Consider the following 18768-nt stretch of genomic DNA (forward strand, 5'->3'; position numbering starts at 1 on the left):
GTGAACCTGTGGAATTCTCTACCACAGAAGGCAGTGGAGGCCAATTCATTAAATATATTCGAGAAGGAGTTAGATATATTTCTTAAGGCTCAAGGGATCAAGGGATATGGGGAGAAGGCAGGGACAGGGCACTGAGTTTGGATGATCAGCCATGATCTCATTGAATGGCGGAGCAGGCTCGAGGGGCCGAATGGCCTCCTCCTGCTCCTATCTTCTATGTTTCTATCCTCCACGGCTCTCTGGGGCGGAGAATTCCACAGACCCTCTGAGAGTCAGTCAGTGGGGAATACAGAAGCTGCCAGTGAACACATGCAGACAGAGAATAGCAAGGGGAACCACGCCTCACCGGTTGTTGCACAGACCTGAAAGTGAATGCAAATATTGCCATCCGCCGCTGCTGCTGATTGGCTGGCTGGTGCGTTGCGCGGCCTGTGATTGGCTGGCCCATGTATCAATCCGGCCCTTGAAATGTATCTGGCTTGGCTCTTGCTCCCGTAGTTCACTCATGCCGGAGCGAAGTTGTGTGGAACTCCTCACCTCGTAGTATTTTCTCTATAAGGGCTCCTCACACACTGTTCAATCCAGCTGCTTATATATAAATATTTTTTTTTCTACCGGAGAAACCCAGGAGTAAGAGTGGAATTTAAGACTTCCGGAAAATGAGTGGATCTAGGGTTTTGTCCATCTCTGACATTCAGACGGAGCCCGAGAGAACTGTGAGTACTGTGACTGCATTAAAAAAAAAACCCTACTTCATTGCAGGTTTTAACTGAATATTGCTTTCAGAGCTGGCGGGGTGGGCATGCTGGCGAGGTATGAGGTGTCAGCCACTGGCTTAGTTGGTGGAACCCTGGCCTGTGGAGTGAAACTTGAACCCACAACCTTCTGACACCAGAGACTTGAGCACAAAAACCTGGGCTGACACTCTTCCCCGCCCCCCCCCCCGTGCCAGTGCTGCGGGAGCGCTGCACTGTCGGAGGTGCCTTCTTTCGGAGGAGACCTCACCGGTGTCCTGGGGCCAATATTTATCCCTCAACCAACATCACTAAAAAAAAATAGATTGTTTTACAACAGTGTCCATACTTCTATTAAAAAATTACTTCATTGGTTGTAAAGCGCTTTGGGACATCCGGTTGATTCCGGAGATGAGGGGGTTGACGTATGAGGAAAGGTTGAGTAGGTTGGGCCTCTACTCATTGAAATTCAGAAGAATGAGAGGCGATCTTATCGAAACATATAAGATTGTGAGGGGGCTTGATCGGGTGGATCCGGTGAGGATGTTTCCACTGATGGGTGAGACTAGAACTAGGGGGCATAATCTTAGAATAAGGGGCTGCCCTTTCAAAACTGAGATGAGGAGAAACTTCTTCACTCAGAGGGTAGTAAATCTATGGAATTTGCTACCCCAGAGAGCTGTGGAAGCTGCGACATTAAATAAATTTTAAAAAGGAGATAGACAGTTTCCTAGCTGATAAGGGAATTAGGGGTTACGGGGATCGGGCAGGGAAGTGGACGTGAGTCTAGGTTCGGATCAGCCATGATCCTGTTGAATGGCGGAGCAGGCCCGAGGGGCCGTGTGGCCTACTCCTGCTCCTACTTCTTATGTCCGGTGGTCGTGAAAGGCGCTGGAGAAATGCATGTCTTTCTTTCATAGCATCGGTAATCATAGAATAGCATATCACGGGTTATGCGGTGCAGAACTAGAGACTGGGAGACACTCCCAGCAGACTAAACCATAGCAGTAAGTGAGGGGATAGAAGAGGTACAAGTCATGATGTGGGAAGGCCAGTAAGCACTGGGAATGGCTGAACATCACTCGGATACAGAGAGAGTCTCAGTCAGACACTGAAAGGACGCTGTCGCTGAGATCTTAAGGTGTTTCTAAACCCCGGCAAGGTGCCCATCTCAACTAACATAGAAACATAGAAGATAGGAGCAGGAGTCGGCCATTCGGCCCCTTGAGCCTGCTCCGCCATTCAATGAGATCATGGCTGATCATCCAAATTCAGTACCCTGTCCCTGCCTTCTCCCCATATCCCTTGATCCCTTTAGCCTTAAGAAATATATCTAACTCCTTCTTGAATATATTTAATGAATTGGCCTCAACTGCCTTCTGTGGTAGAGAATTCCACAGGTTCACCACTCTCTGGGTGAAGAAATTCCTCCTCATCTCAGTCCTAAATGGCTTACCCCTTATCCTTAGACTGTGACCCCTGGTTCTGGACTCGCCGGCCATCAGGAACATCCTTCCTGCATCTAGTCTGTCCAGTCCCGTTAGAATTTTATAAGTTTCAATGAGATCCCCTCTCATTCTTCTAAACTCCAGCGAGTATAAGCCCAATCGACCCAATCTCTCCTCATAGGTCATTGTGTAGAACATACAGTGGGTAGAAGTCTCTCTCCTCGAGGCAGAGGGTTCTGGGTTCAAGTCCCACTCCAGAGACTTGAGCATAAAATAAAAGATCCCACGGCCACTATTGGAAGAAGAGCAGGGGGAGTTCTCCCCGGTGTCCTGGGGCCAATATTTATCCCTCAACCAACATCACTGAAAATACAGATGATCCAGTCATTATCACATTGCTGTTTGTGGGAGCTTGCTGTGCGCAAATTGGCTGCCGCGTTTCCCACATTAAAACAGTGACCACACTTCAAAAAGTATTTAATTGGCTGTAAAGTGCTTTGGAAATTCTTAAAGTTGTGAAATTACCATTTACAAAAAAAAAAATTTCTTCATTACTTTTCCCCCCATTTTCTTTCTTGTGTGTCCGACACTGACTCACAGGCTGGGTATTTTCAGCTTTTTTTTCTTCTATTTTTGATGTCTAGATTTCTAGCATGAGCAGGATTTGTTTTTTTTGTTTTTAAGCCTTTTTCATCTCCTGAACTCGGGGCTCAGTGCCAGGATAGAGCTCTGAACCTTGGTCTGGGAAGGGAAGATGTGACATTTTATTCAGCATGCCCCAAATCGCTGAACTTGCAATCAATTACTTTGCAATGCAGTTGCTGTTTGTTGTGCAGAGGCATACAGCAGACATTGACTCCAGAGACTCGAGCCCATAATCCAGACCGACACTCCCCGCGCAGTACTGAGGGAGCGCCGCACTGTCGGAGGGGCAGTACTGAGGGAGCGCCGCACTGTCGGAGGGGCAGTACTGAGGGAGCGCCGCACTGTCGGAGGGGCAGTACTGAGGGAGCGCCGCACTGTCGGAGGGGCGGTACTGAGGGAGCGCCGCACTGTCGGAGGGGCAGTACTGAGGGAGCGCCGCACTGTCGGAGGGGCAGTACTGAGGGAGCGCCGCACTGTCGGAGGGGCAGTACTGAGGGAGCGCCGCACTGTCAGAGGGGCAGTACTGAGGGAGCGCCGCACTGTCGGAGGGGCGGTACTGAGGGAGCGCCGCACTGTCGGAGGGGCGGTACTGAGGGAGCGCCGCACTGTCGGAGGGGCGGTACTGAGGGAGCGCCGCACTGTCGGAGGGGCAGTACTGAGGGAGCGCCGCACTGTCGGAGGGGCAGTACTGAGGGAGCGCCGCACTGTCGGAGGGGCAGTACTGAGGGAGCGCCGCACTGTCGGAGGGGCGGTACTGAGGGAGCGCAGCACTGTCGGAGGGGCAGTACTGAGGGAGCGCCGCACTGTCGGAGGGGCAGTACTGAGGGAGCGCCGCACTGTCGGAGGGGCAGTACTGAGGGTGCGCCGCACTGTCGGAGGGGCAGTACTGAGGGAGCGCCGCACTGTCGGAGGGGCAGTACTGAGGGAGCGCCGCACTGTCGGAGGGGTAGTACTGAGGGAGCGCCGCACTGTCGGAGGGGCAGTACTGAGGGAGTGCCGCACTGTCAGAGGGGCAGCACTGAGGGAGCGCCGCACTGTCGGAGGGGTAGTACTGAGGGAGCGCCGCACTGTCGGAGGGGCCGTCTTTCGGATGAGATGTTAAACCGAGGCCTCGTCTGCTCTCTCGGGTGGATGTAAAAGATCCCACGGCCACTATGGGAAGAAGAGCAGGGGGAGTTCTCTCCTTCAATAGCTGTAAAGCGCTTGAAGTCCTGAGGCTGTTGAACCCACTATATAAATGCAAATCTGTTGTCTTTTAACCTTTACCTTGACCCTGTGATAATTATTAACGGCTGTGTGAGGCGTTAAGGTTTATGACGCAATCACGGCAAGTTTGCTAGGTCATGTGATCAGCTATTCGGCGGTAAACAGTACATGCTGGGTGTAATTGAAAGAAAGACTTGTATTTCTATAGCGCCGGTCACTACCACAGGACGTCCCAAAGCGCTTCACAGCCAATGAAGTACTTTTATTGAAGTCTGAGTTTTTCCCGCGTTTTCTGTTGTTATTTCGGATTTCCAGCATCCGCAGTATTTTGCTGAAGTACTTTTTGAAGTGTGGTCACTGTTGTAATGTGGGAAACGCGGCAGCCAATTTGCGCACAGCAAGCTCCCACAAACCACAATGTGATAATGACCAGATCATCTGTGTTTAGTGATGTTGGTTGAGGGATAAATATTGCCCCAGGACACCGGGGAGAACTCCCCCCTGCTCTTCTTCCAATAGTGGCCGTGGGATCTTTTACGTCCACCTGAGAGGGCAGACGGGACCTCGGTTTAACATCACATTCGAAAGAAGTGTGAATACATAAAATAATTCCGCTAATATGCTCAATACTGCAGTCAAAATATTTCTATAATATAGGTGAAAATTAGAAGGGTCACATTTCTCCAGCGTCTTTCACCAATTTAGGACGTCCCAAAACGTTTTACAGCCAATGAAATACTTTTGAAGTGTAGTCGCTGTTGCAATGTAGGAGACGCGGCAGCCAATTTGCGCACAGCAAGATCTCACCAACAGCAATGTCCCACAAGCAATTAATGAACCTGTTTATTTTTGAGTTGAGGGATTAGGTGAGGCCGAGCTTGGATTTCGAAAGGCTGTAGGCTGAGGAATTGCCCAGCTTTTGCAACCCTTGGGAAAGAAGGAGCTGGGAGTTGCGTTCTTTAACCACTCTTCGATCCCCGAGTTCAATTAGGGTGCAGTACCTCCCAGCCAGCACATTTCATTATCTCTACGCAAATTGCACTGCAGTTCCCACCAGCGGGGACGGCCAGGCGCTTGCTCACTGCCCAGGAATGTGCTGTCTTTACCTGTGAGACAGCGCCATGGCAACAAGAGTTTAAAAGGAGACGAGAGTTTCGGTGGGAGGGCAGATTCCCCACCCACACCCGGCACTGACAGCAGAAAACGCTGGAAAAACTCAGCAGGCCAGGGGCAGCATCCGTGGAGAGAGAGCAAAACAGAGTTAACGTTTCCGGTCGGTGACCCTTCGTCAGAACTGGAAAAACGCAGGAAATGGAAAGCAAGTTTAGGGGCTGGGAAAAGGGGGATGAAAGGACAAAAGGGCAGGTCAGAGATAGGATAGAAAGCGGGAGAAATATAAGAGACATTGAGAGATATTCAAGGCGAGAGGAGGTGGTAATGGGGCAGGTTAAGGAACAAAGGATGGCTCTAGATGCAGGAAGGACGTTCCCGATGGCGGGGGAGTCCAGGACCAGGGGTCACAGTCTAAAGAAATAACAACAGAAAATGCTGGAAAAACTCAGGCAACGTCCGTGGAGAGAAATTAGAGTCGACGTTTCGGGTCAAAACCCTTTTTCAAAACTGGAAAGGAAATGAGGTAGATCGAAGGCAGGGCTGGGAGAGAACAGAAGAAGTGAAGAGACATTAAGAGGTATTCAAAACCAGACAAGACGGTGGTCGGACTAGTGGAGACAAAAGTCACAGTCTAAGGATAAGGGGTAAGAAGTCACACAACACCAGGTTATAGTCCAACAGCTTTATTTGAAATCACAAGCTTTCGGAGCGCTGCTCCTTCCTCAGGCGACCCCACCTGACGTAGGGTCATCCAGACTCGAGTCGTCGTTGGCTTGTTCTCTCCACACAGATGCGGCCGGACCTGCTGTGATTTCCAGCAAAAAAAAACGTTTTTTGTCTGTTTTTTGTTTTTCATACAGACCCCAGCATCTGCAACATTTGACCCCCTGTGACCCCACCTCATTGTTCTTTGATGTAATGTTTTCCTGGCTGACCTGTTTGGACACCATTCACACCTTTTGATTACTGTGATTATCTCTGCCGAGGTGTGATAAATGGCAGTTAGAAAGATTACCTGTAAACATCTGACATTATTCTCTGACTATATATGCTGTGTCTTTATGCATCTCTCCACTTCACCTGACGAAGGAGCAGCGCTCCGAAAGCTTCAGATTTCAAATAAAGCTGTTGGACTATAACCTGGTGTTGTGTGACTTCTTACATTTGTTCACCCCAGTCCAACACCGGCATCTCCACAGTTAAGGATAAGGGGTAAGCCATTTAGGACAGAGATGAGGAGGAATTTCTTCACCCAGAGAGTGGTGAACCTGTGGAATTCTCTACCACACAAGGCAGTTGAGGCCAATTCATGAAATATATTCAAGGAGTTAGATATATTTCTTAAGGCTAAAGGGATCAAGGGATATGGGGAGAAGGCAGGGACTGGGTATTGAATTTGGATGATCAGCCATGATCTCATTGAATGGCAGAACAGGCTCGAGGGGCCGAATGGCCTACTCCTGCTCCTATCTTCTGTGTTTCTATGTTAAGTGTGGATTGCGCTGGCAGAATGAAGGACAGTTGCCATGCGGAAGGGAAGAAAAAAAAGGGGCCGGGGGCCGCACGCCTCAAAACAGCTCGGCGTAGATAAGGCGAGGCCCTGAATCGATCCAGACCCTCGCACTCCTGTTCTTTCTGATTTCTCTCCCTATTGAAGCTGCCAATCTCTTCCGTGGGATACAGGCACTCCCTCCCTCCCCCCACCGCCCCCCCCCCCCCCCCCACACGGGTCCCCTCCAGTACCTCAGAGCGAGTGGCCGTGCTCCGTGTGCACGGCTAAATAGTGAACGCCAACAGGCCATTCGACCTTAGTGGGCAGCACAGCAGAGCCCAGTCCTGGCCTTGCTCGTATTCCACACACGCACTTGCCACCAAGCGGCCACAAGATGGTGTTCTGGAGCGGGAACCCTACCTGATTTCTCTCATTTCTCCAGCGCCTTTCATGACTTCAGGACGTCCCAAAGTGCTTTACAGCCAATACCGGCACAGGCATGATGGGCCGAATGGCCTCCTTCTGTGCTGTAAATTTCTATGATTCTATGAAATACTTTTTTGGAGTGTAGTCACTGTTGTAATGTGGTAAACGCGGCAGCCAATTTGCGCACAGCAAGCTCCCACAAACAGCAATGATCAAATAATCTGTTTTTTAGTGATGTTGATTGAGGGATAAATATTGGGCCCAGGACACCGAGAAGAACTCCCCTGCTCTTCTTCCAATAGCGGCCGTGGGATCTTTTACATCCACCCGAGAGGGCAGACAGTGCCTCAGTTTAACGTCTCATCCAAAAGACGGCACCTCCGACAGTGCGGCGCTCCCTCAGTACTGCCCCTCCGACAGTGCGGCGCTCCCTCATTACTGCCCCTCCGACAGTGCGGCGCTCCCTCAGTACTGCCCCTCCGGCAGTGCGGCGCTCCCTCATTACTGCCCCTCCGACAGTGCGGCGCGCCCTCAGTACTGCCCCTCCGGCAGTGCGGCACTCCCTCAGTACTGCCCCTCCGACAGTGCGGCGCTCCCTCAGTACCGCCCCTCTGACAGTGCGGGGCACTCCCTCAGTACCGCCCCTCCGACAGTGCGGCGCTCCCTCAGTACTGCCCCTCCGACAGTGCGGCGCTCCCTCAGTACTGCCCCTCCGACAGAGCGGCGCTCCCTCAGTACTGCCCCTCCGACAGTGCGGCGCTCCCTCAGTACTGGAGTGTCAGCCTAGATTTTTGTGCTCAAGTCTCTGGAGTGAGACTCGAACCCACAACCTTCTGAGTCCGAGGCAAGAGAGCGCTACCCACTGAGCCACGGCCGACACCTCCAAAGTACTGCCGAATACGGTGTAACACTGCAGGGCTGGAGATGGCATCATGTAACATTTCAATGGGAAGAGTTGTTTAGCACAGTCACCGTTGGCTGGCTGTGAGTGTCTGGAGGTAGTGTTACATGCAGACAGTGCCAGGTGACGCACAAAGCCTTCAGAACAAAGAGAACAAAGCCTTTCCGAACATCAATGGACTTTGACACTGCTTCCAAATGTCTTTGAACTGACCGCCTTACAGTCTTTAATCGGAGGTGCAGTGTTCCTGCTTTGCAAGCACACCTTTTAGCAACTGGACTTGTTTCCAACTTAGTGTCTGTAGCAGAAGGGCGTGGCTTCGAGCCCCGCTCCCAGACTTGAGTTCAAAATCTAGGCCGACACTCCCAGTGCAGTACTGAGGGAGCGCCGCACTGTGGGAGGGACGGTACTGAGGGAGCGCGGCACTGTCGGAGGGGCGGTACTGAGGGAGCGCCGCACTGTCGGAGGGTCAGTACTGAGGGAGCGCCGCACTGTCGGAGGAGCAGTACTGAGGGAGCGCCGCACTGTCGGAGGGTCAGTACTGAGGGAGCGCCGCACTGTCGGAGGAGCAGTACTGAGGGAGCGCCGCACTGTCGGAGGAGCAGTACTGAGGGAGCGCCGCACTGTCGGAGGAGCAGTACTGAGGGAGCACCGCACTGTCGGAGGGGCAGTACTGAGGGAGCGCCGCAGTGTTGGAGGGGCGGTACTGAGGGAGCGCCGCACTGTTGGAGGGGCGGTACTGAGGGAGCGCCGCACTGTCGGAGGGGCGGTACTGAGGGAGCGCCGCACTGTCGGAGGAGCGGTACTGAGGGAGCGCCGCAGTGTTGGAGGGGCGGTACTGAGGGAGCGCCGCACTGTCGGAGGGGCGGTACTGAGGGAGCGCCGCACTGTCGGAGGGGCAGTACTGAGGGAGCGCTGCACTGTCGGAGGAGCAGTTCTGAGGGAGCGCTGCACTGTCGGAGGAGCAGTTCTGAGGGAGCGCCGCACTGTCGGAGGGGCGGTACTGAGGTAGCGCCGCACTGTGGGAGGGGCGGTATTGAGGGAGCGCCGCACTGTCGAAGGGGCAGTACTGAGGGAGCACCGCACTGTCGAAGGGGCAGTACTGAGGGAGCACCGCACTGTCGGAGTGACAGTGCTGAGGGGAGCGCCGCACTGTCGGAGGGGCGGTACTGAGGGAGCGCCGCACTGTCGGAGGGGCGGTACTGAGGGAGCGCCGCACTGTCGGAGGGGCGGTACTGAGGGAGCGCCGCACTGTCGGAGGGGCAGTACTGAGGGAGCGCCGCACTGTCGGAGGGACGGTACTGAGGGAGCGCCGCACTGTCGGAGACAGCATTCCCTTTGTGAGTGGGCAAAAGTTTGACAGAAGGAGTATAATGTGGGAAAATGTGAGGTTATCCACTTTGGTAGGAAGAATAGAAAAGCAAAATATTATTTAAATGGAGAGAGACTGCAGAATGCTGCGGTACAGAGGGACCTGGGTGTCCTTGTACATGAAACACAAAGGGTTAGCATGCAGGTACAGCAAGTAATTGGGAAGGCAAATGGAATGTTGGCCTTTATTGTAAGGGGGATGGAGTATAAAAGTAGGGAAGTCCTGCTACAACTGTACAGGGCGTTGGTGAGACCACACCTGGAGTATTGTGTACAGTTTTGGTCTCCTTATTTAGGGAAGGAAATACTTGCATTGGAGGCAGTTCAGAGAAGGTTCACGAGGCTGATTCCTGGGATGAAGGGGTTGTCTTATGAGGAAAGGTTGTGTAGATTGGGCCCGTACTCATTGGAGTTTAGAAGAATGAGAGGTGATCTTATTGAAACATAAAAGATTCTGATGGGGTTTGACAGAGTAGATGCAGAGAGGATGTTTCCGCCTCGTGGGGGAATCTAGATCTAGGGGGGCACAGTCTCAGGATAAGGGGTCGCCCATTTAAGACTGAGATGAGGAGGAATTTCTTCTCGGAGGGTTGTGAATCTGTGGAATTCTCTACCCCGGAGAGCTGTGGAGGCGGAGTCATTGAATATATTCAAGGTGGAGATTGACAGATATTTGAACTACAGGAGAGTCAAGGGTTATGGGGAGAGAGCGGGGAAGCGGAGTTGAGGCCAAGATCAGATCAGCCACGATCGAGGAGGGGCCGAATGGCCGACTCCTGCTCCTATTTCTTATGTTCTTTAAGCCACTCTGCAGCTCCCACGCAGCCGACTCGCCGGCTTTTAAATTGGGGGAAAAACCTCCCAAAAAACAACGCTGGTCAGATGTGCCGTCTTTTGGATGAGATGTTAAATCGAAGCTTCATTTTTTTTTTACATCGGGTGGTGTAGAAGATCACACGGCACCATTCAAATAACGAGCAGGAATTTCTCCCGGTATACCAACAGAAAACGTTGGAAAATCTCAGCAGGCCAGGGCAACATCCGTGGAGAGAGAAACAGAGTTAACGTTTCAGGTCGAAGACCCTTCGTCAGAACTGAGAAAAAAGCAGGCAATGAAACGGATTAAAAAGGCCAGTTTGGGGGCTGGGAAATGGGGGAGGGGATGAAAGAACAAAAGGGAAGGTCTGGGAGAGGTGAAGAGACATTAAGAGATAGTCAAGGCGAGACGAGATGGTAATAGGACCGGTAAAGAGACAAAGGATGGCTCTAGATGAGGTGTGAAATACGCTGGCAGAGTGAGAGATAGTTGCCACGTGGGAGAGAGGAAAAAAGGAAAAGGTACAAACCAAAAGTGTGGATAAAATATATATAAATATTTTTTCCACTGATGGGTGAGACTAGAACTAGGGGGCATAATCTTAGAATAAGGGGCTGCCCTTTCGAAACTGAGATGAGGAGAAACTTCTTCACTCGGAGGGTAGTAAATCTATGGAATTTGCTACCTCAGAGCTGTGGAAGCTGCGACATTAAATAAATTTAAAACGGAGATAGACAGTTTCCTAGCTGATAAGTGATTAGGGGTTACGGGGAGCGGGCAGGGAAGTGGACGTGAGTCTAGGTTCGGATCAGCCATGATCCTATTGAATGGCGGAGCAGGCCCGAGGGGCCGTGTGGCCTACTCCTGCTCCTACTTCTTATGATAGGGGCCGAGGTTATGATCTGAAATTGTTGAACTCGATATTGAGTCCGGCAGGCTGTAAAGTGCCTAATCGGAAGATGAGGTTCTCCTGGTATCCTGACCAGTGTTCTTGCCTTAAACAACACCTGGATTAACCGGGCAATCGTCTTGTTGCAAGTAGATAAGAGAGCAACTATTTCCTCTGGTTTGGGGGGGGGGGGCGGCACATCACCTTAAAATTAGAGCCAGGCCGTTCAGGGGTGTTGTCGGGAAGCACTTCTTCACACAAAGAAAATCTGGAACACACTCTCCCCCCCCCCCCCCCCCCCCACAAAAAAGCGGTCGAGGCTGTGGGTGTGGGGGGGGGGGGGGGTCAATTGAAAATGTCAAGACTGCGATTGATAGATTTTTGTTGGGTAAGGGGTTTAAGGGTTAGGGAACCAAGGCGGGGAGATGGGAGTTGAGGTCGAAGATCAGCCGCGATCTGATTGAATGGCGGAGCAGGCTCGAGGGGCTGAATGGCCCCCTCCTGCTCCTTACATTGCTCGGTTTGTGGGCCATTGCGGGTACAGAACGGCTGCCCGCGTAACGTCGGAAATAATTCATTGCGTGAAATAATTTGGAACGTTGGCGAGATTTAGTCGGGCAGAGTCTCCTGTGTTGCTCCTATTTCTTCCACCGCCGGCTGTCCAGAGCGGGAGATTGGTCTCCGATCACAGTATCTAGCCGTAAATCTCAAGGATCCTGGTACGCCACAGTTGCAAGTCTGTGACAACACCTTGCATTTATATAGCGCCTTTAACGTAGTAAAACGTCCCAGGGCGCTTCACAGGAGCGATTATCGAACAAAAATTTGACACCGAGCCACATAAGGAGATATTAGGACAGGCGACCAAAAGCTTGGTCAAAGAGGTCGGTTTTAAGGAGCGTCTTAAAGGAGGAGAGAGAGGCGGAGAGGTTTAGGGAGGGAATTCCAGAGCTCGGGGCCCAGGCGGCTGAAGGCACGGCCGCCGATGGTGGAGCGATGGAAATCGGGGGATGCGCGAGAGGCCGGAATTGGAGGAGCGCGGAGATCTCGGAGGGTTGTGGGGCTGGAGGAGGTTACAGAGATAGGGAGGGGGGGGCGAGGAGGCCATGGAGGGATTTGAACAGGAGGATGAGAATTTAAAAATCGCGGTGTTGCCGGACCGGGGAGCCAATGTAGGTCAGCGAGCACAGGGGGGGTGGGTGATGTGTGAACGGGACTCGGTGCGAGTTAGGATACGGGGGCGGCAGAGTTTTGGATGAGCTGAATGGAGTCGACTCTAGGTTGTTACCGTAACTAAAGGACAGGTCCTAGGCCTGACTCACGACCCCGTACTAGGACCGCCCAGTGGACTGCCATACATCTGGCTCCTACCTTGCGACCTGTCTGACTCGGGATGGTCCTACCAGGAGTTATACTCTCGGGGTCGAGGAGCACACAAGCCTTCCCGGCACATCAAAGTGGGATCCCAAGGGGAAGGTTCGATATGAGAAGGCGCTATAATAATGCCGCTACCTGTATTGATTAGGGTTGCCAATTCTGATCGGGCAAAATCTCCCGCCCAGAAGCCGGTAAGCGGTTTCCGCGGGACCGCCAGGTGGCCGAGCAAGCTTAGCAGGAACGTTGGCGCGGAGATCGGGCCGGAATAGGATCGGCAGCGGGTTGCGATGCCCACCCTGGTCGAATGTCGTGCCGGGGCTACTGCCTGCGCCTGAAGAATGGCCGCGTGGGGGAAGGAAGCGGGGGTGGGGGGTGTGCCCCGCAGGAGAGATTCTGAGAGGCAGCTGTGAGCTGTGTGGGGAGGGTGAGGGGCGGGGGCGTAGCCCAGTGTCATTTCAGGGGAGATGAAGGAAATGGTGCTTTAAGAAAAAAAGTTGAGGGAAGTCAGGCAGCGTGTCTGGGAATGTGTGTCACAGACAGACACTGTGGTGAGGCGCCAACCTGACTGGAATTCTCTGAGCTGTTTACATTAGATTAAACAGGAATAAGGCTTTGGTGTTCAGTGAGTATCCACTTCACCAGAAGCCCCACAGTTTCTGTTTGCAATGAAGAAAAGAACGAACTTCCATTTCTACAGCGCCTTTCACATCCTCGGGACGTCCCAAAGCGCTTTCCAGCCAAGGAAGTATTTTTTTTGAAGTGTGGTCACTGTTGTAATGTGGGAAACGCAGCAGCCAATTTGCGCACAGCAAGCTCCCACAAACAGCAATGTGATAATGACCGGATCATCTGTTTTTAGTGATGTTGGTTGAGGGATAAATATTGGCCCCAGGACACCAGGGAGAACTCCCCCTGCTCTTCTTCCAATAGTGGCCGTGAGATCTTTAACGTCTCATCCGAAAGACTGCATCTCTGACAGAGCAGCGCTCCCTCAGTACTGCCCCTCCGACGGTGCGGCGCCCCCTCAGTACTGCCCCTCCAACGATGCGGCGCCCCCTCAGTACTGCCCCTCCAACGATGCGGCGCCCCCTCAGTACTGCCCCTCCAACGATGCGGTGCCCCCTCAGTACTGCCCCTCCGACGGTGCGGCGCTCCCTCAGTACTGCCCCTCCGACAGTGCGGCGCTCCCTCAGTACTGCCCCTCCGACAGTGCGGCGCTCCCTCAGTACTGCCCCTCCGACAGTGCGGCGCTCCCTCAGTACTGCCCCTTCGACAGTGCGGCGCTCCCTCAGTACTGCCCCTCCGACGGTGCGGCGCCCCCTCAGTACTGCCCCTCCGACAGTGCAGCACTCCCTCAGTACTGCCCCTTCGACAGTGCGGCACTCCCTCAGTACTGCCCCTCCGACGGTGCGGCGCCCCCTCAGTACCGCCCCTCCGACGGTGCGGCGCCCCCTCAGTACCGCCCCTCCGACAGTGCGGCGCCCCCTCAGTACCGCCCCTCCGACAGTGCGGCGCTCCCTCAGTACTGCCCCTCCGATGGTGCGGCACCCCCTCAGTACTGCCCCTCCAACGATGCGGTGGCCCCTCAGTACTGCCCCTCCGACAGTGCGGCGCTCCCTCAGCACTGCACTGGGAGTGTCGGTCTGGATTATGAGCTCGAGTCTCCGGAGTGGGACTTGAACCCACAATGATTCTGTGACACTATTTCGAAGAAGAGCAGGGGGGAGTTCTCCCCGGTCTCCTGGGGCCAATATTTATCCCTCAACCAACATCACTAAAAAACAGATGATCTGGTCATTATCACATTGCTGTTTGTGGGAGCTTGCTGTGTGCAAATTGGCTGCCGCGTTTCCCACATTACAACAGTGACCACACTTCAAAAAAAGTACTTTGTTCTGCCCTCGCAACGCGATTCTATGCAGAGCTAGACAGATAGCGAACAACTCGATATCTTCCAATAAAATCACAAGGCTTGACTTTTCTTGTAACGCTTTACTGAACGATTCTAATTGTAAAACTGAAATACAACACAGAAATGGAAGCACACATTAGTATACAAGCGCATAACTGATATGTATACACAAATTTAGGTACGCCTGAGCAACACAGTACATTTAGTAAACTGGGAGGCATTCTCTTTAAATTAGCCCTGTACATAGTGTATGAAAATACAGCTACTAGTTAATCAGCTAGACAGAGAAAAGTTACAACTAAACATTTTCTACAACATACAGTGCACATTAATCATCCATAGCATTCTAAAATACTTACAGACAAACAATTTCCAAGACTCAAGCATGGGGACAATACAACTGCCCGGAGCCTGTGCTGCTGTAGGAGCACCGTGGTGTAGGTCTGTGTCCCAGCGAGGACTCCACGAGGACTACGTAGCAGTCCTGTGGGGAGCGTGATGACCTCATCACGCTCGGTAGCGTTGTCCGCGCTTGGGGCGTCACGTGATGCGCGTGGTCGCGTTTCTGGCCGTGGAGGCCGAAGTCGGGAGCTGGAGGCCAGGCTGAGCCGATGCTTGCCGCGGGAGCGGAAGATCGTGTCGCTCCCGGCGGCTGGTAGATGCGGCCAAAGACGCTAGGCCGGGCTGTGCCGGCAGCCGCCTCACGCACGTCACGTCGTACGTGCCGTGACGTCAGCACGCTACGTTGTACGTGACGTGACGTCAGCACGCTAAGGCGCGTCTTAAAGGGGCAATGGCCCTAAAAGGTAAGTTAAAGGGGCAACGGCCCCAACAGGTAGGTTATACATATATAAGTAAGTTAAATACATACAGTTGAGGTTAAGTTAGAGGGAGAGGCAGCACACTCCCCGCTTGGTACAATTCCATTGTACCACTACAGATACAAAATAAACCTGAAGAAAACGTCCTTTGGCTGCAACATACTCAGAGTCCGTTCTCTAGGTTACTTCAGAAAGGAGGATCTCCGAGACTGGCCTCAGAAACACTTTGATAGGCCCCTCCTTGACAATCTTCACCTCCACCTTGCGGACCCTCTTGTCCCTGGTCGGCAGAGTTTTGACAACCAGGCCCACTGGCCATTCATTTCTGCGTGCTTGGCTGTCTTTCAGCAAGACAACGTCTCTCACTTTGACGTTTGGCTTGTCTTCTGTCCATTTCCTACGGCTCTGTAGGGTGGACAAATACTCTCCTCTTTGCTTGGGGAATGTCTGTCCCTCTTCAAGACATTTGAATTCCTCCTTGAAGACATCATGCTGGACAGAGCGAATGATCACACCTTTGGCTTGTGATGGCTCACTTGTGCTGGATACTTCTTTAGAACATTTCCATCCTTTGCGTTCTATGTTGTCCGAATTCCCCTTGAAGGATGCTGCTACATGAATGAGTCGGGCTGTGGTTCGGCAGAGTGTTCTCCAGCTTGAGAATCGCTCGAAGCTTTGTGAGCCCAACTGAGATTCTGAGGCTTTGGTGACCAGGGTCGTAACTTCAGGCCGAATCTCAGTATCAGCTTCAGGCTCCACAAGGGTGAAGGGATTGGACTCAAGAGTCTCCTCTGTGTTGACATTAGACAGGAAAGAGGGGCCCGAGAACCAACTGCTTTGCTGTAGGTGTGCTGCTGGTATAGACCTGGTAGCATGGTCTGCAGGGTTCAGGTCTGTGGAGACATAGCACCACTGGTCAGGGTGAGTGGATCGTCTGATACGAGTCACCCGGTTGGAAACATACACGTAAAACCTTCTTGTGGAGTTGTGGATGTAACCAAGTACAATCTTGCTGTCCGTGAAGAACTTGACGGCGCCCACATCGATGTCAATCTTGTCTCTGATCAACTGTAGGTTCCATTTTGCTTCTTTTTCTGGGAGGAGTGGAGCATCCCACTCACTCTGATCCGATGAGAGTTCCCGTACTAATGCTTTTCCTTGCATTGTTATGGGAGCTACGAACCCCAAAGGGTCGTACAAACTGTTGACTGTGGACAGGATGTCTCTCCGTGTGAATGGCCTTTCTTCACGGGACACCAGGAATGTGACGCTGTCTGTTTCCAGGTTCCAGGAGAGCCCCAGGCTCCGTTGAAGGGGGGGAGGATCCACTCCAAGGTGCAAATCCTTCAGATCCTTGGCACGGTCCTCTGCAGGGAAGGCTTCCATCACCTGTCCACTGTTCGATGCTACCTTGTGTAGTCTCAGGTTGGGCTCTTTCCATGACCAACAACTTTCAGGACGGCCATCTAACTCCAGAAGGCCCGAACTCAACAACTCTCGGCGGATAAGGCACCCAGCGAGGTCCTGTGTACCCTGTGGCTCGGGTGAGGACTGCTTGGCTGGATTGGCCGAGTGCTGTGGAGGTCTCTGTAGGTAAGTCTTGCTTGTTTCTTCTCCTTTAAGCTCAGTGTCTCCAAAAACAGGCTGTTTGCTACTGTGTTGAGTAGCTGGTTCTGCGTTGAGATAGTTGGATGTTTCCTTGGAGAACAATTTGGAGTGTTGTTGGACACACTCACTTGTACGTTGCACTGGACTGAGGGGCTGTCCCAGAACATATGTTTCCTGGCTGGGCTCCCCGCCTTCGTTCTCCTCACCTTCTTCATAAGCTGCGGCTTTAGCTTTAGCGGCAGCGGCAGCTCTCTGGCTTTGGAGAATGTGGAGACTGGCAGCGAGGTCAGCTCTCTGCTTCATAACCCTAGCTTCTTTTTCAGCAAGGGCCAATTGAGCCTGGGCAGCTTTTGCCTTGGCACGTGCTTTGGCGGCTGCAGAAGCTGTCGATGACGACGGTCTGCTGGACTGCCGAGATGATCGAGTGGATACTTTAGAGGACTGTGCTGTCTGCTTCATCACACTAGCGTCGAGGTCAGCTTTCTGCTTCATCACACTAGCGTCGAGGTCGGCTCTCTGCTTCATAAGGTCAGCTTCTTTTTCAGCGAAGGACAATTGAGCCTGGGCAGCTTTTGCCTTGGCACGTGCTTTGGCGGCTGCAGAAGCTGTCGATGACGACGGTCTGCTGGACCGCCGAGATGACCTAGGGGATACTTTAGAGGGCTGTGACTTGGCATCGTTTGCTAGGAGAGGCTCATGTTTCTCGCTTGACTGGTCGACGTCCTCTATGGTATATTGTTTTCCTGAGCGTAGACTCATGGTAGCTGAGTGGTATCTTCCTGTGCTTGAGCCCGCTGTGCTGTTGTCTTTTTACTGTTCTGCCCTCGCAACGCGATTCTATGCAGAGCTAGACAGATAGCGAACAACTCGATATCTTCCAATAAAATCACAAGGCTTGACTTTTCTTGTAACGCTTTACTGAACGATTCTAATTGTAAAACTGAAATACAACACAGAAATGGAAGCACACATTAGTATACAAGCGCATAACTGATATGTATACACAAATTTAGGTACGCCTGAGCAACACAGTACATTTAGTAAACTGGGAGGCATTCTCTTTAAATTAGCCCTGTACATAGTGTATGAAAATACAGCTACTAGTTAATCAGCTAGACAGAGAAAAGTTACAACTAAACATTTTCTACAACATACAGTGCACATTAATCATCCATAGCATTCTAAAATACTTACAGACAAACAATTTCCAAGACTCAAGCATGGGGACAATACAACTGCCCGGAGCCTGTGCTGCTGTAGGAGCACCGTGGTGTAGGTCTGTGTCCCAGCGAGGACTCCACGAGGACTACGTAGCAGTCCTGTGGGGAGCGTGATGACCTCATCACGCTCGGTAGCGTTGTCCGCGCTTGGGGCGTCACGTGATGCGCGTGGTCGCGTTTCTGGCCGTGGAGGCCGAAGTCGGGAGCGGGAGCTGGAGGCCAGGCTGAGCCGATGCTTGCCGCGGGAGCGGAAGATCGCGTCGCTCCCGGCGGCTGGTAGATGCGGCCAAAGACGCTAGGCCGGGCTGTGCCGGCAGCCGCCTCACGCACGTCACGTCGTACGTGCCGTGACGTCAGCACGCTACGTTGTACGTGACGTGACGTCAGCACGCTAAGGCGCGTCTTAAAGGGGCAATGGCCCTAAAAGGTAAGTTAAAGGGGCAACGGCCCCAACAGGTAGGTTATACATATATAAGTAAGTTAAATACATACAGTTGAGGTTAAGTTAGAGGGAGAGGCAGCACATACTTCATTGGCTGTAAAGCGCTTTGGGATGTCCTGAGGTTGTGAAAGGCGCTATAGAAATGCGAGGATTTTTTAAATATTTGGGGTGGTGAGGTGCAATGGAGAGGACATGACACACCGCCGTATCAATATTAACACGATTATTGAGTAGGAAAGATGATCAATCCAGTCATGCTCAGATTCTGTTTGGAGTCTAGACCTGGTTGGTATTGCACAGTGTGAATAGTTGATATCAAGTGTCCAAGGAAGGGATTGTACGCGCT

At 52.4% G+C, this 18768-nt stretch overlaps 1 protein-coding gene across 1 annotated transcript in view; it reads left to right on the plus strand.

The window, feature by feature from the left end:
• The first annotated feature begins 457 nt into the window (after window positions 1-457).
• LOC147086542 (tuftelin-like) overlaps window positions 458-18768 on the plus strand; it is a 37700-nt gene continuing 19389 nt past the window's right edge. Inside the window, exon 1 of the mRNA XM_085978661.1 lies at window positions 458-716. Coding sequence (XP_085834787.1) covers window positions 660-716 — 57 coding nt within the window. The 5' untranslated portion in view covers window positions 458-659. The remainder of the gene's footprint in view (window positions 717-18768) is intronic.

The sequence above is a fragment of the Somniosus microcephalus genome, unplaced genomic scaffold (genome assembly GCF_052327205.1).
Source record: "Somniosus microcephalus isolate GS21.2 unplaced genomic scaffold, FLI_Smic_1.0 unresolved_chr7, whole genome shotgun sequence".
Taxonomy (NCBI): Eukaryota; Metazoa; Chordata; class Chondrichthyes; order Squaliformes; family Somniosidae; genus Somniosus; species Somniosus microcephalus.